This window comes from Motacilla alba, chromosome Z, assembly GCF_015832195.1.
Source record: "Motacilla alba alba isolate MOTALB_02 chromosome Z, Motacilla_alba_V1.0_pri, whole genome shotgun sequence".
Lineage (NCBI taxonomy): Eukaryota > Metazoa > Chordata > Aves > Passeriformes > Motacillidae > Motacilla > Motacilla alba.
The window spans coordinates 11,035,285-11,061,418 of NC_052046.1; the positions used below are offsets into that span (position 1 = coordinate 11,035,285).

The window sequence follows — 26,134 nt, forward strand, 5'->3', positions numbered from 1 at the left end:
GTGAAAAATTTTGGTAATATACATCTTGTGAGTTCTGCCAGAGCTGTCTGGGAGTGATCTCCAAGGTAACCAGGCTTTTCCTGGCATAACTCAGTAGCTGTATCTAAAATAAAGTGTTGGTAGTGGCTGCATTGGTGCAATAGAAGGAAACCTAGGTTTTTATTGAGCCCAAGTAATTAGCTCTCAGTTTTTGGTCCAGTGTTTTCTGTAGATATCATCCATGTGAGACAGGCTCTACCGCATCTCTGAAAGTGTTCAGAATTCACTCCCAAGCTGCCAAGGTCAGAAGAGACCATGTCTTGAAACGTGGTTAACTTCTTGGTTGAGAATAAATATTTTCGTGCTTGTCTCCACAGTGATTCCTCTTTCAGACAACTGAAAAGCAGTGTCAGCTTGGTTTGGTGCATATGCAGACAGAGGAATACATAATGAAGCCTGGAGTTTTGCAGGCTAATAATATACTTCTTAAACATAATCATTTTTGATACCTTAAAAGTAATAAAAATGTTGCACTACAGCCCCTAACTTTCCTAGTTCTACTTACATGCAAGGATTATTTTCATTGTCTTTTTTTTTTTTTTTTTTGTGTTCTAATCTCATGCAAACAGCATGTGGGTCATAAACAACATGGAATATTATTTTGGACTTTACACTGAAATTCCATCATTTCTGTTTGCAAAATTGTGACGCCTCTTCAAATAGCAGTGGCATGACTGGCTATAGTGCTTGAGGTAACTTAGAGCATGTATAGTGTGTCAGGATGTATGGATTGTGTTGATAAAGCTCAGTTAGACTGGCTGTCATCCGCTTTCCACTTCAGTTTTCCTGTCTGACATTAAATGTTTGGAAAACTTTTTGCATAGGCATAGAAATAAAAGAATGACACATTCTAAAATAAAACAAAGCTAAGGAAGTGACTAGCTACCCGTGAAGCTCAATATTAATCTAAAACCTCTATTTCCAAATAATGTAATATTCTCAGAATGTTTCTCATTTGCCAGAATGTTTGCTGCCTTCATTAAAAAACAAAGCAAAACAACAACAAAAAAAGACCCCCAAAATGACTAAAAAAAACCCCCCACCAAAACAATATACAAAACAAAACTACATTTGGAATGGTGGAATCCTCCTTCATTCATTTTTACCTGATGTTGATTCTTTATTTTAATTTACGGTGTGAAAATCTATTGCATAAAAGCTGTTTTTAATATGCCATGGAAACTGCAGGTAACCATCCAGCAGTCACAAAGCTTTGGCCCAAGGTTTGATGTCTTGTTCAATCAGGAGCATTTGCCTAAAAGAAAGTGTCATTGGAGATGGCCAGGCTGTAGTGAGCCCAGCTTTACTAGGGGGAGCACAATGAAACCAGTTCAGTGGCTGGGCAGGCATTCAGCAAGCAGCCTGAGGCAACGTGTTGTGTCAGGGACTGAGTACAAAGCCTTGGACAGCTGCAGCACAGAGGTTTAATTTATAGTGACGTTGCAGAGTGCGTGCCAACACGTTCCTCATTCCTAAGGAAACACTTTCCAGTGCATAATCGTTCAGTCTTGTAGAGTTCTTTAGAGATGCTGAAGAACATTTTGAGCCTTTTCTTCTCAAGCAGATAGCAATGTTTTGTGGTGAGATTATGGATGAATTGTCTGTCACACTTTACTGTAGTTTCTCTAGTCACTATCGTAATATTACTCCCAGATTTTGCTAATAGCAGTATCTTCACTGCAACTCCTGGAGGAGTAACAGGAGGTTGATTCCATTTTCTTAGCTTTGTCAGCCTCTTCCCATTCAAATAACATAGCAGGCCAAAATCTTTAAAATTTGATTTCTCAGAAGTAATTGCAGGGCTGTTGTAAAATGTGATGCGGAGCTTTCCAAATAGAAGTCTTTGATTTTTAAATTTCTTTTCCCTTTGTGCAGTGAAGATTTTTAGAAGGATTAAACAAAACTGAAAAGTAGTGATTGATAATTCAACAGTTACAAACAATATTCTTTTACCAGTATGAGGGTACTTGAGAGCTTCCTTTTCAAATCCATATTTAGGTAAATAAGCTATTTAGCTTTCAAAATGGCTGGTTCAATAAATAATTCAATAATGGGATGTGCATAAATATATTTAACATAAGAGATAGTAGTCTACTGAAATTGTATCCTTCCATAGTAAACATGTGTCCTCAGCCCCTGTCAGAATGACCTTTTTTATCCATGCTGAGATTTTTTATTCAAGCCATGAATTACAATGTGGCTGTAGCCTGTCCTGGGTTTAGAGTTCATCCCTTGATGCAAGTTACCATTAAAATCTCTTGCCAGAAGATTGTAGAAATTGGTGGTTGGGGCCTGAGAAGACCATACAATCAAAAGTATTCCTGCTGTTTGCCTGTGTGGTTAAGGCAGCCTGGTGGCTTTAAGCCGTTTTTGCTCCACTGTCTTTTAAAAAATGTTGGTCTCGTCATACAGAGCTGACATGTTGAATTCAAGATTGCTGCCTCATTTTCCTTCATTGTCTTGGGATACTTGAGAAAGAGTGGAAGGATCTGTACAGCCCTATTTTGTGGAGGTTGCTTCAGCACAGGGGTTCCTTGCTTTGGACTATGCTTGTTGGTGAGGTGAAGCACACATGAGGGGTAGCAGTTCTGCATTTTTTTCTTTCTACTCTCCGTCTGTCACTACTGAAGAAAAGCACTGTTGTCACGTGTGGTTAGCCACTGGTTTAGGGCAGTGTTTGTAGCCTGACTTGGTCCTGGTGCCTGTCAGGCTATGTTGTTGGTTTTTCTTCTGCAGAGCAGGGGAGGGAATAGGAGCTGTGGCACAAAAAAACCCCAATGGAACAAATTTCTGTTCTGTTATAAACAGAACACTCAGTTTGAGGGTCCCTAGTCTTTTTTTTTTTTTTCCCAGCAGTGCCTTCTGGGGTTTATCTAGGGAAGAGAAAGCACTTAGACAAGACACTTCTCCTTGATACTTTCCTAGCTGCTTAGTAGTTTCAGCTCTAGCAGTTTCCTGCACATGTGGAAACTCTTCTCCAAACTTGTAGTCAACCTTTCTGCCTAATGTTTGATCAGGCCCTCCCTGAACCCACAAAAACCTATTGTCTGGAACATCCTTGGAAAGGACTTCCACAAGTCTGGTATTGTTTATTGCTTTACTTCGACCTGGTTCCACCTTCATGTGATGGTCCCTCATCTGTGCTGTAACAGTTGATCCCTGTCTACCTCCCCCATTTCAGTAGTTTTTGTCATCTTTGTGTCCCCCTTAGTTTAAGTATGCATGCTGAGGTACCTTAGCCAGTTTGATCTCCATACAAGTGTTGTTTTAGATCATCTTTGCCCTTCTGAAACCTTTCTAATGCAGCTCTAACGCAGTTTTAAAGAAAAGAGACCAATATTGCACATTCGTGAATACAGTCCGTAGTTGTTCTGTTTCCTTCTTTATGCCTTACCTGATGATTCCTAACACTTTGATTTCAGATTAATTGGACAGGCACTCGGGAAGTGTGGATACATTTCCTGGTTCTCTTGTGTGGTCTCTTGGCTTCTTAGTTTCTGCTGAAACTTAGTTTCTTTCTAAACTTCTTGGTTGTTGTGGTTAAGTGTACACACTATTAGAGGGGAAGTATAGTCCGTGTGTGCTCTGGCTGACAGGCTCCTGTCTGTGTTGCCAAGCAAGGTATTATAACATAGGGGTAATGGTAACGTGGTGTTTTTCAGAAAGACTTCGGAGTAGTTACACCTCAGTCAGTCCCCAGTAGTCCAGTCCTGTGCTGGCTCTGTCACTATGAGAAACAAAACTATTCCTGCTTTTCATTTTTCTTTAGTTTTCATGCAAGAATCAGTTTATTTTTCTGGGAGCCAGGTTTGAATCGCCTACAATAAAAAGTGGGGTTTTTTTTTATATAACACATAGACATTACATGCTTAATTAAGGCATCTCTGCATACCTTCTTAAATGGCACCCTGAATACAATGAGGATCAGAGTGCTAATGTGCTGAATGGTTGCCATTAATTCCAAGGGACGATGTGAAATATTTAAGTAACTGAGATATTGGTGGCTTCTGTTGCACATATTTCAGTAGTGAACTGAAGAGTACTTTATGTCTTACAGTTGATTACTCTGATTTCCTTCGCAGCACCTTTTTTCCATTCAGCATTTACATAATGCAGAAAATTACATCCTTTGCCGCTTAGTGAGGTGTATTCTGAATTCATGTGCATTCTTTTCTCTCTCCCAGATATTGTAAAAGGTAATCTTCTTTTGGTTTCCAAATAGTCCTTCAAACACTTTTTTCCAAGATGTTTCGTGCTATTAAGTATGAAATAGTAATAAACCACAGGTTGCTTTCAAAGTCTATAAAGGCAAATTTTTTAAAGCTGCATTGCTGCAGAAAGGTGTAACAACTTGTTCATTATACCTATTTAGTTTGTAATGAAAATGGCTTGTGCATTAATGTAGCTTTTAAGAGCAATATCCATTTCTTTTCCAGGAGAAGGCTTAAGAATATTTATCTTGGAGTCTTCTAGAAAACCCTGCTCATTTGTGTAATACCTTTTTAAAATAGCCAGCCAGATGGATCCAGGCAACGCTTGTGCATGTCACATATGTCTAACGCCTTTCCTTCTCCTGGGACCAAACTGCATTACATCATATTTTATGATTACAAGACAGAATTTTGGTGGAACTTAGCCATATGGTTGAGTCATCTGTTCTCTTCAGTTCTGGAAGGATTATACTAGCATCTTCAAAAGACTGTTAAATTTATTGTCTTTTTTAATCCATAAAATTTGGAAACCTTCTGCTGTCTCTGGCAATGAAAACTATCTCATTTTCAGCTTATTTATATAATCCTTTGCAGTTATTAACTGAATCTGTTAAAGATGCTGTTACAGGATGAAAAAAGGATGTTGTATGTTATTCTGGGTTTTCTATCTCAAGAGATGGAAGGGAACCCCTCAGATATGTGATGTGGATTCCTAAAAGAAACAAAAAATCTAACGAACACACATTCTTTGCATTTTTGTCACGACTCATAAAGCTTTTAGGTGTTATCTCTTCTTCCATGAAGACTTAAAACCTGTTACAAATCCTTGCTCTCCCTCTGCTCCTCCACCCTTTCACATGAATTATTGAAAAGCATGTTTTGAAAAAAGATGAGAATTACTTCGCCACTGACTGGCCATTTGCTCCTGGGAACATGTCTGAATTCAGCAGTTACTCAAAGTTGTTCTGTTAGATGCACTCCACAGAATCCAGCATAGCCCTGATGTGCAGTCTCAGGCTTTGAAATGTGTTTAAAGTAAACTGATCCTGATGGGGAGCATGGCTAGGGATGTTGGTCAGGGCAGTCTTGCTTGTTAGTATCAAGGGAAAAATGTTTTATAAGATTTATGATGCTACTAGGGGATTCTCTCTCTCATGTCAGCCCCTGCAGGAACTGTGATGAAATGGTTATAGCTGTAGCAGGGATGTTTTTGATGATGGAAAAGGGGCTGGTAGCACAGCCAGCTTACTCACTTTTCCTGGGGTTGTGTGCTCTTTCTGCAGAGAGACTTCGGGGAATGGTCTGCTCTTCAGGATTGTGTGCTTTGGTCACCATTTTATTATAGGTCTTTAATTTTCAGTAGCTTTGCAGTGGGGGAGGATGAAAATCTCTATTTTGTTGAGCTGCTAAGCTCTATTACAGCAAACATGGGCAGATTTTGCGAAGAAATTAGAATATAAACTAGACAACCTGCAGTAGGGTGTCTTGATACATTAGCAACAGTATTCCTTGGAGGGGAAGGACAGACAAACCACTGGCAGAACTTACCTTGATAACAAGAGAATATCCTGGTGATTGTGACATGCAAATAGAGTCCAGTCTAGGACTAATTAGTAGGAGCCAAGTGAATCTTTAATTAAAACACAAGAGCAGAGGGTTGTTTGTAGCTCTTGTCATCTTGTGTGAGCCATTCTAGTGCATTTGGTGAGTTGAAATCAGCAAAAGCATTGTGGTGAAAGGACTGGGTGTTCTAGTAAATTTCATATTATTGATAAGAATATTCAAATGAGGACAGGTTATTGATGTGCAGATCGGTCTGTCAGTACTGAGCTGTGGTGGTTGTGCCAGGCTGATAGTTCAATCACGCATCAAATTGGCAAGAGTTAAACCCCCAGCACTGGCTTGGGGCAGCCAAAATTGAGTTTCCAGGAGCTGCCTGGAGAAAGGTGTGCAAGCTGTGGCTCTGATCAGATGAAAGGCAAGGCCATCCATGCCTGCTGAACAGAAAACTTGTGCATATCATTATTCATGGCTGTAGAGAAATGGAACTCCTTATTCAGATGAGGCCTAAGGACAGAACCAGGGTGAGTGCCTGCTTGTTCTCTCTCTCCTTTTGCTTCAGGCCTGGCATGTGTGGGCAGTTGATGTTCTGCATACAGAGAGTCTGACGCATAAAAGACTTGTCTGATTCTCAGTGCATGTGATGTGGAGGATAAACAACGTGGGAAGATGTGGTGGTGTGAAATCTCACATGTTCTTCACTGGCAGCTGAAGTGGATTTTATTTTCATGCAAAACAATTGCTTTCTTTTCCCCATGACTCTTGGATTTATCCGTCATTACAATCATGGAAGTAAAAGCAGCTAAGTTTAGCTTGCTTCTTGAATATTTGATTTTGGAAACTGACAAATATGAGGTCTAGAGGTCAATTCACAGCACTAACATCTGTTAGTGGCCTCAGGAAGATCAGATAGATAGTGAAACTTTTTTGCCTTCTTATGTAGTCATGAAGTACTTTTGGAGATTGAGTTGAGTCCTTGAAGACTCCAAACAAAATAATTTCTTGGAATAGGGATTTGTCTCTATGCTTGCACTGTGTTTTGTTTGGCTTTGTCATGGGTTTCAGAATAGAAGGCTGTAATCCTGTAAGAGTGGTTATGTCCTTTACAAGAATGATGAATTCAGCTATAAATAGACTGTTTTTCTACTCTGAATAGTTTTGAAAAGTTAATACATATTTTGTTATGAATCTAGAAATTGCATTGCTTCCTACAATGGCATTCTAGTAGGTATAAAAATATTTTGAAGTGTTTTTAAAAACATCTAAGATCTCTTCTGGCACTTGTGGAGAACATTCAGATGGTGAAGGTTAGTCAAGCAATGAACTATTTCTTGCTAATAGAGGGGAAAAAGGTAGCAACTTTCATTGTGAGCTGAAATTTTGTGTAGGCATTTGTAATACAAACACAAAGTGCCATGGTGGCTTGTACCTTATGACCACAGCTTAGCGCAGTACATCTTATATCAGTTTTGGGCAGTGTACAGTTCTGTTTGGTGTTTAATTTTAATTTTTTTTTTCTTATCTGCAGCCTTTGTGCCTGTATTCCCCTTTGCAGAATAATGGGGAGGAGAAGCAGGTAGCAGCTCGAAACACCATGAAAATCAGCTTACTGTGCAGAAGTGGCAAGATAAGCAACATTTTGAGAGGTTTAGCAACAGACAGGAGGAAAGATGGAGCCATAGGTCCAAAGTGCCAGTACACAGTGGATATCCATTTGGCCAACAGAAATCAAAAAGATCCATCAAGTACCTGTATTCTTTAAGTCTACTAATCAACAGAAACTGGAGCATGCTACTAAAAATCTAGGTAGACATAGTCAGCTCAGATACCCAAACCAAGCTGTAGAATCGTGGAGTGTGATGATTTGGAATGGACCCATCAGGATCGTTGAGTCCAGGTCCCAGCCCTGCATGGGACATCCCAAGAGTCACACCATGTGCCTGAGAGCATTGTCCAAATGCTTTTTGAACTCTGTCAGGGTGATGCTGTGACCACTGCCCTCAGGACGCTGTTCCAGTGCCCAGCCACCATCTGGATGAGGAAACTTTTCCTGATATTCTAAACCTCCCCTGACACAACTTCAGGCCACTCCCTCGGTTCCTGTCACTGGTCACCCCAGAGCAGAGATCACTGCCTGGCCCTCCTCTTCCCCTCATGAGGGAGTTGTAGCTGCTGTGATGTCTCCCTCAGTCTCCTCCAGGCTGAACAGATCAAGTGACCTCAGCCACTCCTCATACAGCTTCTCCTCCAGACCCTTCACCTTCTTTGGATGCTCACTGATGGCTTAATGTGCGGAATTTACAAACCTTCCACTAAGGAAGTTGTATGTCTATGGCTTTACATGTTGAAATCTAAGGGACTCTTCCTGTCCCTATTTAGAACCAAGGAGTTCAGATGTGTGCCTTGGTCCTTGCACTCTGGTCTTCACAGATCACTGTGTTTAACACAGTAGAGAGGATCATCAAGATCATCAACACAATAGCTGAATAAACAAACTTTGCTTGCAGAGTTAGCATTCCCTCTGTATTTTACAGCCTATTTACCACTGAAATATACTTACCAGATAAAAGGTCATTTTAGATTATCCAGGCAGTTTTACTTTGAACCTGAGTGACTGTGAGGCAGTGGTGCAGCAGAAATCCCAAAACATGAAAGGCTTTATGTGAATTGCTATTTGACCTTTGTAAGTAACTAAAGTCTGTTGATTAAGTAGTTTTTCAGTCTTGAAACTTCTAAAGAAGTGGTCTTTTTCATATGTCTCATGCTGATTATTGGTTTCTGGTTTGTATACGTTTTTATATTTAAGTGTAAGGCAAACTTGAGGATCCTTGGATAACCATTTGAGAAGTGTGGTCATTTTTAAGTCTGTGTTTTGACACCCCATGGTTTTTTTTGAAAGGAAGAGCTCCCATGTGTCCAGCAGTAATCAGTAGTTTGTTAGATATATTTTAGTTTTAGTACAATTATTGAGTGATTTCAAGATGAGACAGTCATCTGAGTTCTCTGTAGCTCAGATCTTAAGAACTTTGAGAAAAGACAGAACAATGGGAGATGGTCACTTCAAACAGAATAGATTTAACTTCTTTATTTTTAGAAAGTCCCCAGTGTTTTTTCCTGTGCTAAGATAAATATAGTTTCATTTGTACAAATATACACAATTAATTCTTGGCTTTACTTTCTTCTGTCTTACTGAGAGTGATTGTTTGCATGTGGTGTGCTTACTGCTACATCCTTTGCTATCTGAAAATAAAGATAAATCTTCAGTTGCTGTACTGATGATGTGTGAGATGATAAACAATGGACAGTAGCTGGACTTACTGCCAGTGCTCTGGCTGTATGTTACTAATGATTTACTTGTACTTTTTCTTGTTTTGTTCTAATGCCTTGGACTGTGGGCTTTTTGCTCATCACTTTTCCTTTATACTCAATGGAATGAAATGGCTTACATGAAAACATCAGTAATTGTTTAAAAGGAAAGAGAATACCAGATGTACCTAGATGTAATGTTAGCAGGAAATGCCACTGTTCCTCAAATGCCAAGATTGATTAATCTCTTTAAAAAAGGCTGAAAAGTAGTATCTGGATGAAAAAAACCATTGTGGCCTTTAGTATGAAGTGAAACAAGCAGCATGTGTGAGTTGTGTGCCTCCCAATACACACAAAACTCCACCGTGTGCCTCCAAACTCACTAGTGTGGGCCAGCTGTATTCCTTGGTCTGGGTGAACTGTGTCACACTCTCTTGGCCCCCCTTGCGGACTTTTGCTCTCAGGCTCTTCACTCTCTTGCTCTTACAGAAATGAAGTCTTGCAGTTGAGTTAAAAAGTGGCTGCTTTTCTCTGCTTTAACAGTGCATGTTCTCTTCCCAACCTTATGGCTACTCTGCGTTCAAAGCCTGACTGAAATTGTGAAACTAACCACAGGGTTTTTTGTTGTGTTGGTTTTTTTTCTATTTTTTAGAATAACTGAAACAAACAACAAAGCAAACAAAAAACCCACTCAAAAAACCCAACCAAACTGCCACCAAAACAGACAAAAAATACCCAAGAAACTTGCACGCAAAAAATATAAATATCTCAGCAAAACAGCAGACTTATTTCCACTTTTATTTCAAACTCATTTTGACTTTCATTGAGTGTTCTTGGAGCACAGCTCACAACCTGCTGCAAATTCCTGTCATTTAAGCTAAGACCACACTAACTTTTTTCTACTTCCCTCCCCCCACACTCCCAGTCCCCAGACTTGCAGTCTCAGATGACCATTTTAGTCAGGTCATCTTTCCCCTTCTCTCTTGGTGAAAGACCCTTTCTTTTCACAGCTTGTGGTCCCCTTCTGCCAGGAAACTTTCCGGGCAGCCTCGCTGGCTGATAGAAGTGCCCTGCTGAGTGACTTGCTGTTCAGTTGCATTATTCTGGGGTTCAGCATGAAAAAATGGTTTGCTTGGATAATAATCACTTCTTTATCTACAGAAGCTACCCAGTGAATGGGTAATTATCAAGGTTTACTGACAATCTGCCTGTTAGTCTTTTGTTAGCATTCCTTGTCCACTTACTCCAACTGCTTCCTGCCTTCCCTGTCGTGTTTTTATATCTGATTCAAATGGAATTCGTGGTCTGACACAAATACAGCCTCCAGTATCAAACAGACCTCATGCAATTCGTATGGCCAGTTTCTCCAGCTAGGCACCACAGCAAGAAGCAGGAGGAGGGTGAAGGACTGATGATTCTGGTTGTAATGTGTGCACAGGTTACTTCATTGCTGCCATTTCCACCTTTGAAGAATTGCATGTGTAATCTTGTGAGCTGAAAATGTTTCATCTTCTTATGTAAATATAATTAGTGTTACTAGCCATCATTAGCCATCATGTGACTGATGGCAACAGGCAACATGGATGGTCAAATGAAGCTGGAGAAGACTGGGTTGTAGCAATTAGTGACATTTAGATAGTATCATTATGAATACTTTGAAAGCCATTGTCACACTTTGCTTTTCTGACAACTTAATTAGAGGTCTAGACCTTACTTGTGGTTAAGTTAATGAGCACAGCATCTTTTGGCATGTCCTTTCAGGGCGCTGCCTGGGTCGGTGCGGTGCAGCAGAGTTCAGCTTGCAATGCCACTGTGCTGTGCCTTCACCCAGGGCGGGCTTTGGGAGCGGCACCAGCTGAAAGGAGCCCCGGAGGCAGCAGCTGCCGGCATCTGCTGAGCTCTGAATGTCCTGGGAGAAGCTGCTGCAGACTGGAATAAGCTGTTGCTGATAAGGTCAACAACATCCATTCTGCAAGTGAAATTTCCACTCCCACCACCCAAGCTTGCTGCTGGCAAATACAGTCTCTGGAAGATGGGAAGGCCAGGAAAGGTGTGAGCTCCTTACCTGCATACCACTGGCTCCTAGGTTATAGTGTTTACAGATAAGCCATTCTTTTGAGAAAAACTGTCATCTGTTGTTTTAACTTCACGGGATGTTTTGTTTAGTGAATGCATTCAGTACAATAAGATCGTTCTTGTTTTTAAAACTCTCTTGGGAAGTCCAGCACATGTGGACTTTTGTGGATGACCTTGTGATGCAGTGGTGTTCAGTGTCTTTGCCATGCGTTTGTTTGTGACGCCAGTCTTTAAGTATTCCTTTCCTTTTCAGACACTGAGTTGCTGAGTTTGAAATTATCAGGAATTTCAATTTGCTACTCAGCTTCCCTGCAGTTCTGATTTCAGTGGAGATAACATAACTCTGTCTCCAGTAGGTTTGCAACAATGCAAGGTCACTTAAATCATCTCCTGTAGGCTGCATGCCAAAGATAAAGAAACTAAGTTGTTGCCAGTTAATGTTTGCTCAGGTATTTGCTCATGGAAAACGTTGTACAAGTGCTAAATAGAACTATCACCTCTTGTTATACGTTATTTCTTGCATGATATGTGCTGGTAATCTTAGACAATTGAGGCTTAATATCCTGATATGGTGGTGATGAAAAAATGAATAGCTGCCTTTTTTGAACATGTTTTGATTCCTCACCTTCTCTTCTGGAAAGGAAATTCTTCACTTTGTGACAGAGAAAACAATGTATAAAAAACCAGCTAGTGCAAGCTTTAACTGTAAGAAAATAGGCTTTGATATGAAGGTTTCTTTTTGGACTCAAAATCTCTCAACTTGTCAATATGCTAAGTGTGATCCCACTTATGAAGGGTTTTTACTGGATGGTTTCAGTCCCGCAGCTATGATAAGTACTTTATTAGTATCTTGCAATGATCAAATTGGAAATAAATTGTGCACAGAGAGGGCTTACAGGAGACTCAACAGCTGCCAGTGCTGTTGCTGCCGAAGCTTGTGGTGTAGCCATGGTTTTGAGAGGTCATCCTGATGGTGCTCATTGGAGGTGGTGTGAGCACTCTGCATTGGCTTGAGCATTGCCTTTTTTAACCACTGGTCATAAACTGGTGGTGTAGACCAAGTCAATCAAGTTCTGAGCCTCACTTCATTGACACCGACCACACAGTGCCCTGTGCAGAAGTAGCTTTCCATCCTAAGCATGGCTACCTCTGAGCTGCCAGCTCCTTTCTTGGGTTCATGAGTGTTTAAAACACTGAACTGTTACTAGGGAGGTGCTTCTGAGTGAGGCCCTACAGCACACCTTTCCATCTGAAAACTGAAAATCAAAAATAAAAGGCATGCTTGAGAGGGATGTTCAATGCCACCAGATGTTTGAATTTTAGCATGCCATCCTTTCAGCTGTCAGTGTTGTATCTTAGCATTTATTAGGAATGACAGATTATCTGATCCCTTGCACATTAACAGGAAAAACACCTATTTTATCCATAAACTTGCATGTCTTGAGCTTTGGTCAGATTACTTTGCCTCTGCATATATAATACTCATTATTGCTACCCATACTGAACACTATACATGTTTAAAAAAACCCAAACAACAGACTAATTCTTCCCCCTCCCCCAAACCTGAAGAAGTACTGAGTGGAGCAATGGCTGTGGTCTGTGAAGCTGAAATATGTGTTTCATCAATTTTGCATGTGTTCACAAGCCATTGTTATTGCAAAATGTTAATTGTTTGAAGGAAGGCTGTTGATAACTGTTTGGCATGGGGCCTACAGGAGGGGGGGAGCAAGGGGGTGTGTAGGGTGGGGGTGGAGGTGAACAGAACTCTCATGTGCAGTCTTTTTTATGCTGAGATGCTCAGGTTTGGCATTTTTTACTAGAATGCTACATACTCAGTTGACTAACTGGTGTATTTACATCAGTCTTAGCCTAAAACATGCAAAAACCATCTCCAAACAAAACAAAAGAACCCCCAGTTTTATTGGTGATGGAGAGTACCTACTTAGCCGTTGCTTTTGTTGCTCTTATGCTATAGTCAAGGTATTCCTGACGACTGTGCTGCTATTTTGTGCTGACCTTGAGTTTGAAGTGTTCAGAATGTGAAGACCTCTCTGTCATAAAAGAAAACACTCTTCAGTGTTACCTGAGTGAGTGGTATAACAGAACTGAAGCTCCCCAAGGGCTGTGTGGTGGATGGTGCCTTGCTATTTGGATGAGATCTGAAGGCAAGGCAAGTGAGGAATCTTTAGATAGAGGGGGCAGTATGTGGTGCACAGCTGAAGAAGGGGCAGCAGAAATGTCTGGGCAGCTTGGAAAAGGGGAACTTTGGGGAATGCGGTGGAGGAAATGCAGTGGGTTTATGAAGCTAAAGTCTCCAGTTCTGCTGTCCATCCTAGTTTCAGGTACAGTAGTGTAATGGATGTTAAACATGCAATTGCAAGAACAAGTATAAGTGGATTTAGGTATGTGGCAATCTCTAAAATTACTCATTCCTTTAATGTTTCTTGAGTCACAATGCTTGAAAGAAGAAACACTAATTAGATATAGAACTGAAAACAGGAATCTAAAATGACTGCCAAATACAGATCTAGCCTAGGCACCAGCCCCTATCGTGTTCCTCTAAGCAGGAAAAGGAATTAATTCTCCAGCTCTATGTGAAAAATAAAGAAATGTGCATTGATAGCCTTTCCTTGACACTGAGATACATCTGATACTACTGATTGTGTTTTCAGGGTCACTTAATGGCTTGTCCAAGTTCAGTTCTATTTATTTCTCAAGTATGAGGGAATCTTTTTAGCTTTACAGATTAGTAGGCAACAGTTTTTAGTTGAGGCCTCATTAAGTATTTCCATAATTGGGTTTGTGTGTGAGTGTTCATTTTAGGATACCAGAAAGAATATGGTTGAATACTACAGTGAAGACGAGTTAAAGAATCTGTTCTTGTAAAAGAGTGATTCCATATGTAATAAAATGGTTTACTGTTAGCATGAACATTGCTCTGCATCATCAGAATCACTTTCAGAATACTCCAGGGTTCTCCATTCAATATCTGAGTATCTCCTCCGTGCTGCTTCCACACTACATAAATACTGAGGGGTAATTTGGGACACAGCTGTGTGTGTCCCAGCTGTGTTCATTCCTGTTTGGTCTGGGATTTTAATGATAGTATAATTATAGATGAATTCAGTTACCACAGAAGCTTCTCAAGGGGGAAATTGACACTTTATCTCAGATATTTCTTAAATATGGGAGTCCGTATTTGTGTGCTTACTTGCTTGTACCAAAACACTGAATATTGGATTATATATAAATAATGTTTCAATTTAATAGCTGACTGTTGAAGGAATATTCCTGAAACTGCTTCTTGTTTGGCCATTTCGTACTCTAAAGCTCAGTGTTCTTCTGAAAGCTGTTCAGCCAAGGATTTCAGTAGGCCTTAATCTTAACATTTTCATGTAGTTTATTCAATTTCATGTTTCAAAAGTAAATTGGTGATTTCAGGTAGTATTGCATTGGATGTGTGTGTAGATGAAAGTTGATTCATCAAATAGCCTGTATTTAAATATCTTACGTGACTGAATAATAAAAAAGCTCCGAAACAGGCCAAACTCCAAAACAAAAGACGTACTGTCAAATAAAGACTGTTAACTTCAAAGTTTTTTATTTACAAGTGAGATACTTTTTTTTTAACATCTGCTTTTAATAGCAGGCTGCCTTTAAAGCATGAAATTCCCCAAATGCAGAATAGGCAATGAGTCTCATTTTGGGTGGAGCCTGCTGCTTGGCTGGCCACTCATTGTCATGGAGTCTAAATATTGCTTAGAGAAACAATTTTTTTGCCTGATGTAATTAGTGCTCCAGAGTCTATAGAAATTTATTGCAGTGCCATAAGAATAAAAACTATAACCTGCTGGATGTGCACTGACCCACCAGTCATTCACTGCCATAACAGAGCGCAGTTGCTCTGTCTGCATGCCACTTCCTTTGTCAGAGCTGCCATTCATACTCTTGGTTCCAGGTGGTGTTCTCCCAACTTGTCTGCTCTCATGCCCATACTGCGCTCTCCCTAATAGTTCTTTAAATTTGTTTTTTAAATTACTTTTAACCTGGAACACTTTCCTCCTGTTCCTCCTGTTTTTCAGGGTGTGAACAGCCTGTGGGGTTAGTTCATATAAATGTGCATATCATACACTTTTCCTCTCAAGCCCAGACAGAGAAATGTCAAAGGAAAAATGTATAGAGCATCAGGACAAGGTGTTGGGGGGTGTGTATGTGGTTTTCAATTGTTTCTTTATTAAGTATTTCTGAAGGTATTAACAGGAATTCAGTAATTCCAGAAGTAGTGTACAAATCAAGTGCTCATGAGCAGGCAGTCATGCTGGAGATGAGCTGACTGATGTGAAAGAGAAAGCCACAGCTGTTGAAGTTAACTCTCGTGAGTGTAGCTGGGTGCTAACACTGCTTCAAATACCGCTTTTAACTGCACCAGGTTGTTTTTCCTGGAGACTGAACACTGTTGTTAGTCCAGTTGTGTGCAACTTTCAACTCCTTTTCTAGAGCTCATTTTGCTGTGATCACATGGAATACAGAAGGTTAACTGTCCCTTGTTTTCTTAGGATCTTGCTAGATTCTATTGGAAGTCTTTTAGAGGAAGTAGGCCATTGTCCTGATCGTTCAGAGGAGGAGGGAGAGTCATCAAGTTGGGAAGTCATGTCCTGTTCTTGATTCAGCTGCTGAGAGGGATCAAAAAGATTTAGTGGATTTTTTTTGGAAAGATCTGAAAGTAGGGTGGTTTTCTTTTCTTTCAGTAGTGCTGTGTGAGTGGTTTGTTTGTTTGTTTTAAAGACCAACATGGGATAAAAAACTCAATAAAGCTAGTTGCAATCTGCAAAGGGCAGTCTCTTAAGCCATTAACCTCTACAAAATGTGAGCTGGGAAAAGCCTTTAATATGGAAAGTTTTGGCTGGTTTGGGTTGTTAGGGTGGGGTCTGGATAAGATGAGGCACCTCGTTGCTTATCCATGTGATGTATGTAGCAAAGGTCCAATGGGGCTGGTACAGCTCTGAAATGGAAACCAGGACTGGAAAAATAAAGAAGAATGTTTGAAAATACAGAAAATACAGTAAGAAAATATGTTGGGTTTTTTTTTCCTGCTCTACTCATCTACAGAGTTTCCAAGTTACAGTTCATCTTCGGTCATCACTTACACCCTGGCTTAAGCCTTCAAATCATTGGGAACCTCTACTGCACAGCTTGCAAATTACTTTAATGCAGCTTTGTGTGTGCCATTTTTTTGGGTTGGGCTTTTGTTTAAGCTTTCAGTGATGATAAATGCATGCAGGATCATTCTGGGGAGCCTGTACACAAAGCTGGTACTGATACTATTTCTCCTTTCTTTTCGTTTTGCTCAGACCAACGAGTGGAATAAGAATGATGATCGGCTGCTGCAGGCGGTGGAGAATGGAGACCCTGAGAAAGTGGCTTCACTGCTGGGTAAAAAGGGAGCCAGTGCCACCAAACAAGACAGTGAGGGCAAAACTGCGTAAGTCCAACCAAAACCTGTGATTTAACTTGTGGAAAACCCCAGCCCTAAAGTTTGCTTCTTCTGTGATTTAAAAAACAGATACTATGCTGAAAATGAGGGTTTCTTTTTCTTCTGAAGCACAACGCATTCTGCAAGTCTTGATTTGTAATTCTACCTTTAAAATGCTATTTCAAAATCATAAACCCGTTGAGGTAACTTGAAGGTTAACAAACTACTGGGTAGAGTGGGATCCTTTTAGGACAGGATATTTTGAAATTTCACAGCACACTGCAGATTGTACACTCCAAAAGGTATTAATCTTTGGGGATATTTTTTCCCATGGACATTACTTAAATAGGGCAGAAATTAAAAAATATTTTCATGCTAGTGGGTTTGACTGAACTGAAACTATGGTGACAGAGTTTTAAAATCCTGCAGATGTTAAGGATTTGCTAAGGCTTCCATGTTTTGATTGAAGTGTTCTAATGAAAGTTTTGTGTAAACGAGATTCCTTTTGATATATATATTTCATATATATCTTCTGTTCTTCCTCTTGTTCTCCTGCAAACATTCTGAATTGTGGAAGATAAAAGATTCCACTAAGAAAACTACAGCCAAAAGATTGCTATCCGTGTACTCTTCTCTGTAGGGCACAGAAAGATGATTTGGTGGATAAGTGAGAAATAGGTGTCCTGTGACAGAACCAAAACCCTGATAAAATTCTGGATAGATGTGGGCAAAGGAGGACTTGGAAGGGCAACACAAAGCAGTTTATACCAAATTCTAAGTCCTAATATATTACCTCTGGATTACATTTATTGAGTCATACTGTGCTTCTTTCTTGGTCTGGTTCAATTTCCTACATCTGCTCTATTTCTGCTCTACATCTGAGGGAACTGAGTGATGGATTGACTCATAATAACCTGCAATTTCTTACTGCAGAAGTCCAAGTCATCAATTACGTCAAGCAGGCTTTCTCCTCCATACTTTAATAGGTTTTTAATTTTTAAAAGTTGCACACATATGTTTTTCTTTTGGCCATTGAATCTTCAGAATTACAGCTTTATTTAGCATTTCATGTTTTTACAATCAACATAACTTCAGACCTCAACTCTTAAGATCATCTTAAACGTATAACCAGTGTAGCAAGTGTATCCAGTAAGTGTATCCAGTGTAACACCTACTTTGCAAGTTTAATGTATAAATTGGTATTGTGGATCTTTCTAGGGAACCACCCAAGACTGAATTTATCAGTATCTCTTAACTCTAAGAATGTAGCTAGGTATTGGTGCAACAATTTTTGAGTTTTTCATGGTTACAATAAAAAAATGTCAGTTTTCATCCTTTGTTTGCAGTTACTAAGTCAGTAAGCGTATACTTATATGAATGATGGTGTTACTAATAATGCAGTTGCAAGTACTTCTTTCAGTTGCTTGGAACAAATGTGAGTTAGTGCTATAAAGATCTCTGCTGCTTCTTATTCTGTGTGCTCATTTGACTGTCATTTACTTTTAAAATTTTTTCTGTATTGTGGTTTAAAAGGCAGCTTGAGAGAGAAGAAAGAAAAGCAGCGTTGCTGTGATGCAGAAATACATCATGTCAGCTCTCATTCTGTTTCCAGTGCTTTGGGAAGTTTAGCAGACCTGCTCAGATTATTTCTGTCTACATTTTGAAAATGGAGACTGACAGGTGTGGGAGCAATGACACTAACCTGGAGAGACATAGCTACCAAAGGTGGCCCAGAAATGTTCTCCAGCATGTCTTATTAACATTGGGCCAGAGTATTTTTTTGGTGTGTACAAAACAGAGTTCAGCCATCATTTCTGAAGCATTTCCTACATTTGCAGTATGATGCCAGTGCTTCATTCCTGCCGTGTGTCTGGGTGCCTGACACAGCTGTTTTTTTTTTGCCTGGCCTAGACCCTTCTGCAGCCTAGCACTGAGGTCTGTTGGTGTGCTGCAAGAGCATGGAGTGGGTTTGTTGGCTACTCCCCCTGTGACATCAGCAACTCCTGTGCTGGGAAATTGCGATCCGCACAGGGCTTTTTGGGAGAGCTGTCTACCCTTGTGCTCAGATTTCACAAAATCACAGAATGGTTTGGATTAGAAGAGATCTTAAAGATCATCTCATTCCAAGCCCCCTGCCGTGGGCAGGGACACCCATACATGGCCACATTGCTCAAAGCCCAATCCAACCTAGCCTTGAACACTTCAGGAATGGTTCTTCCACAGCCTCTCTGTGCTACCTCTTACAGTGCCTCTTACAGTAAAGGATTTCTTATTACTACCTCATTTAAATCCACCCTTTTTCAGTTTGAAGCCTTTCACTTTGTCCTATCTCTCTATGCCCGTGTAAAAGGTCTCTTTCCAGCTTTATTGTAGGTTCTGTCTTAGGTACTAGAGGGTGCTACAAGGTCTCCCCAGAGCCTCCTCCCATGAGCCTTGCACATGGAAAATAAGGCAGTGGTTGGTGACAGCCACCATGGCTTCAATAAAGGCAAATAATGGCTGGCACATTTGTTGGTCTTCTGCATGGGGTCCCAGCTGTGGTGCATGAGGGAAGAGCAACAGCATCATCTGCCTGGACTTGTGCAGAACACTTGACACTGTCCTGCACAACACTCCTGTCTACAGCCTGGAGAGACATGGGATGGACCAGTGCTCCCTCTCATGAGGGCAGAGTAGAGAGGCAGAATCACCTTCCTTGACCTGCTGCCCATAGAACTATTTTAATGCAGAGCAGGGTATGATTTCTGGGCTGTGAGCTGACATTGTCAGCTCATGTCCAGCCTCTTGTCCACCAGCACCCCCAAGTCCTTCTTGGCAGGGCTGTTCTGGCTGTGTTCATGCCCATCCTGTGTTTGTGCTTAGGTTTGCCCTGACCAAGGTGCAGGACCATCACTTGGCCTTGTTGAATCTCATGAGGCTCATGCGGTTTTGCTGGTTACATTTTAGGAAGTTATCTGCAGTGCCATCTGGGAAGGGAGCTGTTTGGATGAGTGTTCTATTGATCCCTCTGAGTATATACCAATGTGTTTGTTTACTTAGTTAGGATGAAGCTGACTAACCAGGAGAACGTGGTGGATTCAGTTATGTAACAGAGTGCATAATGTGATTAAAGACATTGGAATGTGCTTGAAAGCAAAAAGGAGAAACAATTACACATTGCAATACAGGTTTGTTAGCTCCATCATTGTCTGTACCCTTAAGGTGTGACATGTTTCTTTTAAGATTTTTCTTTCTCAGTCTTTTTGTTAACAACCCTACAAACAAAATTTTCAATGCTGTCCAGATTTTTGAGATATAGTAATATAGTTTATTATTTTAAACAGAAGGTGGAGAGGATAATTTTTCATGCTTAGAGAGGTACTTTTAAGTTTTTGTTTTATAATTAGATGGCTTCCTGTTATAAAATGCTTGAACTGAAAGGAACAGAGACCAGAACCGAGGGCATTCTTGATTGGTCCTGTTGTATACTGTATGTATCACCCCACTGAGTCCTGCTTTGATATTCTCCAGATTTGGCTCAGTTTTGGATATTACCTCCTCAATTTCCTCTTTGTGTCCTTTTTAGTCCCTATCATTTAGGTCCTTTATTTTGTGACTTGTCAACATGCAATAAAATGGAGGTGCTTAAAATAATGAGGTCTAGGTACCTCATTAATTTAAGGTATCTACTATTAAGGTAGATATTTCTTAGAGATAATATTTACAAATTTTCATTAGGAGGTTTAACTCCTCAACAGTATCTCTTTAAAAAAAGATACTTAAAAAAGACCTTGTCAGAGTAATGAAATTACAGGTTTTTTAAGACCCGCTTGACTTTCCATACCATCCTTTCCAGCCTTTGACTAAGTTCTTTCTATAAACAATAAATCACTTTCAAGGCCATGGAGCAAATCCACCTTTGGCATAAGTTGACACAGTCCCATTGTTGCTCCCACTTACATAGCACAGACTATTGCCAAGCATAGTTGTAATAGAACCTATCTGGAAATCTGATTCTGTCATTGTAGTCTTGCTTTGCCAGATAGGTTGGTTGTTTTTTCTTTTGGTCCAGCTTCCTTAAACAAAAAAACGTAGCTTTCCAGCTTGGAATTTGATCATTTAAATCCACTTAAACTAACAAAAAAAAGGTTTTTGAAAAGATCCCTTTCAGGAATGATAGGATTGGATTCATTCGTGTGCTGCACTTTCCACAAGATCAAGTGTTCAAATGGGCTGTTATTTTAAGAAGCTACTGCCATTATTGAGGGGAAGTGGAGGGATGGGGGTGGGGGAATGATTTTGGAAAGGATTATGGTGTATAAATGGTAGCACTTCCTTGTCCTGAAGTTATTTTGTCAGTGTGCCAGTCCATTACTGCCATGTTTGCATGTTTCTGCAAGGTACTAAACTAGAATTAAGTGCTTTTGGCTATTAAGTGAAACAATAGATCTCTGTACATTTTTTTTAATCTGCAATTGAATCAGTTGTTGTTCAATAAAATTACTCTAACAATAGTACAAAAAAGCTTTAGAAACCTCTGCAGATTTGTGCTTTAAGGACTCTTTCACAAAACTACTGCCAATAGCAGTTAATAGAAAAGATATATTTTCATTTGAAAGAGACTGTTCATGCCTTGGAGGCTGAACTAAAAATAAATTTTGGAGCATATTCCAACTGCAAATACTTGTACTTAGTATTCATTTTTGTTTTCTTCATTTTGGATCTTACTGAATAAGGAGGTGGAGGCGAGTGGCATGAAGAACATCACTTTTCAAAAAGTAGATAATGTTTTAATTACCTTTGAGAGAGAATGTTTCATTCTATGTAGTAATATTTACCTTAAAATAAGCTACTGGAAGAATACCTAGAATGATGGAACAATCTGAGTAGGATGGGATGCACAAAGATCATCGAAGCCCAAGTCATTTCTCTGCACCAGACACCCCAAGAGTCACACCATATGCCTGACAACATCGTCCAGACATTTTGAATTCTGTCAGGCTTGGTGCTGTGACCACCTCCCTGGGGAGCCTATTCCATGGGTACCCATGCACCCTCTGGGGAAGAACCTTTTCCTGATACCCTATATAAACCTCCTTAACAACTTCAGGCCATTCCCTCAGGTCCTGTCACTGTCACCATGGAGCAGAGATTGGTGCCTGCCCCTTTGCTTCCACTTGTGAGGGTGTTGTAACTGCAGTGAGGTGTCCTGTCAGTCTCAGCCACTCCTCACACGGCTTCCCCTGCAGACCATAAAGCAAAGTAAGGTAAAGGAACCTACTCGGGAAGTTCAGTTTTAGAAGTAAAAAGAGAGGATAGAAGTCATTAGATTCCAGTAGGTGTGGCCAACAAAATAGCTGCTGTGTCCCTGCCAACTAGGTAGAAGGAAGCGCAGGCTTTCCTAGGCGCTGTGGGGTTTGGAGAATGCGTATGCCAGAGCACAGTCAGATTGTCAGCCCTCTACCAAGTGACATGGGACAAGAGTGATCTCAAATGGGGCCCTGAACAACAAGAAGCTTTTGAACAAATCAAGCAGGAGATTGCCTGTGCGGAGCCTTGGGCGAATCAGAACCGGGCAGGATGTGAGGAATGTACTGTACACTGCAGCCAGGGAGAATGGTCCTTCCTTGGGCCTAGGGCAGAAGGGACCCGGAGAGACTTGAGGATGACCTCTTGGCTTCTGGAGTCTGGGATACAGAGGATTTGAGGCCAACTACACCCCAACTGAGAAAAAGATTCTGGGAATTTATGAAGGGGTTCAAGCTGCCTCAGTAGTGGTGGGCACTGAAGCACAGGTTGTAGAGCTTTATATAAAAACCTGCTGGCTTTATATATTGCTGAATGAGAGAAATGAACAGTGCCTTACCTCTACATTGACTTGTGGATGTTGGCAAACACTCTGTGGTTGTGTCTGGACTGAGAGAAAAGGAGCAATTGGCACTGCAGAGGGAAACTCGTCTGGGCTGCTGAGCTGTGGCAAGAAATCCCTGCCCAGGTAGAGAAGTTGGCTGTAAAAGTGCATCTACAGATGCACACAAATGCAAGAGTCAGGCTGCTGGAGAGCTGTGTGTTGATTTGATCTCTGAGAAAAAAAAAAAATTTACTTTTATCACTGTATTTAATTTCTGATGGTCCAGATGGTCGCAATAATGTCTAGGTTTCTGAACATGGACAAAGTAAGAAAGACCACAGGGATCTCAACCTTTGTTTTATCTCTATCCAACAGACAGCTGAAATCTGGTTCTTATTCCAAAATGTCTTGTGAAGTTTATTTCCATGGGAGATCTGGGTGTAAAAGCTTTTGTCTTTCTAAATCTTTTCTGAAGTTCTTTTTAGGTTCAAATCATGATAGTTCATTTTTTGTCCCCTCCCCTGCCCTGCAGCATTGCTAGGGATATAATTTAATTAAGATGTTGATATTAAGTTTCCTGAAAAATTGCTTTCCACTTTAGACAAATACTCAGAAATGCTAATGAAACTCTAGGCCATGGTTGGATGAATGTGTCCACTGCCAGGATACTAAATTGGGCTAATTAACTTTCTATTATGTTCAGTATGAGCTGATTGTTAATATGTGGTGAGAGGGAATGCTTTTATCTCCACAACAGAGGAGCAATACTTTACTTTGATTTCATAATCAAATCATGGCAATACATGAAAAAATCCACACTGCCTACAAACACCACTGTATTGTCAATCATGCAGGCTTTTAAATGAGATCCATGCAGGGGAATTCATGGTAGTGGTTTGTTCCTGGCTCTTGACTGAAACTGTGTAGACCATTTCTGATGGTTTTGACCCCTCACTTGACCCTTCCAACTAGAGTTGGAAAAATTTCATGATCCAGTTTTTAGTTCTTGCCTACACTTCTGACAGGATTTGAAATCAACAGCATCCAGTCTCTGTTATACACATTTTTAAAGCAATTTTTATAGGATATTTTATCATTTTTGTACCTTCATGTTATTAGGGGAAAAAAAAAAAGAGAAGGGGCCATCTTCTGAAAAGACAGAAATTAATCATCTTTAGTTGTATTTCAGTTACAAAGATCCTAAACTTTTTACTTTATCTCTTTAGTGATTTCCTATGTTGTAAATCAAACAAATTCCATGTATTAAAAAAACACACTCCCTATTCCATATAAAGTTCTCTGAGCATTAAGAAGCCTCCCAATGGATTTTGCATCTTACGTGCATGGGGCTTTGTGCAGATGATATCTAAAGTTCAAAGACGAAACATTCAGTCTGCAATTTCTTGAGCCAGCTTGTGTCTTCTGTTCTAAATTTGCTTTTTCGCACAGCTGATGGCTATTCTTAAGAGCTTTTGTATTTCATTGTCTTTTAGTAGGGCAGTCATCTCAGAGGGAAGCAACTTCTCTTCTGAAGGGCCCTTGTACTCATGTTTGGGTAGCTTGTGAGCCTCCTGCCCACAGGCAGGATAGGCCAAACCTGTAATGCAGTATCAGGCATTAACTGGAATTCCCTGTTGATGCAGCTCCATTTGTAGAGTTGCCAAATATCCAGATTTTGCCAGACCTGGCTGGCTTTCAACAAGTTTGTCAGTTGCTTGGATCAGAGGAGAGCCTGGATGACTGGGAGTTTTTGTGTGCCTGGGTTGAAACAGCTGCGGATTGGCTCATGTGGAGGCAAAACCCAGCACCCCAGTTTCCCGTGGGGAATGCTGTGGCTGCTCACTGCACTTGTCCCATCTGAGCTGGCAGAAAAGCCATGAGGGAAGCGTGCCTCTCATGGGTTGGGCCAGAATCAACCTCTTCAGGGCTGGAGGGGACAGGGTTAAAGCTGCAGTTGTTTTTCAGATTTATATCTGCATAATGGGCTGCAGTTGTTTTACATGTTTTTCAAAGACTTATGCAACCAAATGAGCTGTATGTGTAGACTTTAATTATACCCACTAGCTGTTACTGGCTTAAAAATGTACTCTAATCTAGGAAGGGGAGCAGACAGTCAAAACAGAGCAATGTGCAAATGTTGAATTTACTTAATTTTTTTTTTTTTTAAACTTCAAACTGAGGTCTCAGACCATAGACTGTGCTGGTGGCTGCTTATTTACTGGACTTGAGTTTCACTCTGTTTTCTGCTACCTTCTTTATAGGTCCTGTGTTAGGAAACTGCTGAAAGGTAGCTAGAAAGTAACTGAAAAATTTAGAAAAGCTCTGAAGTTGCCCATGCCTGTGGCCCAACCCCTGGTCCTCTTCCAAAATATGGAATCTTAAGTAGTATAGTTATTCTGAAATACAAAAAACAAAGTATATTGCCATAATAATCCAAAGAGTTTATTAAAAAAGAAAAAAAAAGAAGTGGTCATATTAACCAGTGGTCTTTGAATGTGTTACAAGTAGAGTAATTACTATGAGTACATGTTATTGCACTTGATTTGCAAATATTCCATGAAGTAAGAGAAGTTCACTTTGTACAGCTTAATAAAAAAATAAGTACATCCAAACAGTTGCTTCAAATCTGAAGAGATGGGAAGTATTATGAGCATAAAAGGTACAGAAACATCAAGGACAACATATCCTGAGCTGTCATTTGTCAATATCCCTCAGGTTCATAAGGATATTTCTGCTCATCGGTTGTTCTTCAAGCACTAGATATAGTTCTTAAGTCTTGCTGGATTTTCATGCTGCAAAAATATTCATTTTAGATTAACCTTTACTCAATTGCTCTTACTCTTTTGAGCCTTTTCCTGGCCTGTTATGCCAACATGGTTCAGGATTACATTGATGTAATGTTCATGACTTCCATATACAAAGGTTATTATCAGCAATTGCTGACCCACAGGCAGCAGCACCAAATCAGTTGTGTTGGAGGATGTAATCGTTGCTCTCATTTTTGGGCTTAATTTTAACTTTGAACTCTGTTGGGCCTTGAAAGGGCTGAAGATGGCTAGCTGGTTTTACCCAGCTTCTGGAAGAAAGTCCTCTTTACCTGGGCACATCCTCAGGGATTTCACCCTGTGCTAAAAAGATGATGTGCCATTGGGCATGTATACTGAGAAGGGAACTGAGCACCTGTTTGGACTTTATAGATGGGATGTGGTCTTAAAGAAACTGAAGTACAGAAGTAATTACAGAAGTAATCTTCCCTACTTGTCTGCCTTCCTTGGCTTTGGAGGCTCAGGCCATGCTGCACAGATTTCTGGGCTCTTTACGCTTTCTGAGGCTTCGTCGTTTGTCATACTTTGTTAATTTTTCTACCCTACAACTCCAAAAATAAAAAAAGTATGTCTAAATTTCAGACTTTCTGTCAACATCTAGGAATGCCGTGAAGCTTCTGCTTGCAGAATCTCTGTTGCATTTCGCTGACATTAGTTCCTGAGGAATTTTAAAATAGACACTGTGCAAGAAACTTTTTGTGGTAAATCTAAATTGTGAGCACTTGTGTTTACAATTAATGGTACATGGAAGGAAAGTCCATACATTTCAGACTTGAAGTGGGAGTTTGTGTTAATGTGGTAATAGAGTTTGCCA

At 40.3% G+C, this 26,134-nt stretch overlaps 1 protein-coding gene across 3 annotated transcripts in view; it reads left to right on the forward strand.

Moving 5' to 3' along the window:
* RAI14 (retinoic acid induced 14) overlaps positions 1-26,134 on the forward strand; it is an 84,743-nt gene that overhangs the window by 30,854 nt on the left and 27,755 nt on the right. For 2 of the 3 annotated variants that reach the window (XM_038123564.1, XM_038123566.1), the window contains exon 3: positions 16,544-16,674. In XM_038123564.1, the coding sequence (XP_037979492.1) occupies positions 16,544-16,674 (131 nt within the window). Of the gene's footprint in view, positions 1-10,877; positions 11,167-16,543; positions 16,675-26,134 lie in introns of all 3 variants that reach the window. The other variant, XM_038123565.1, reaches the window with a different exon arrangement.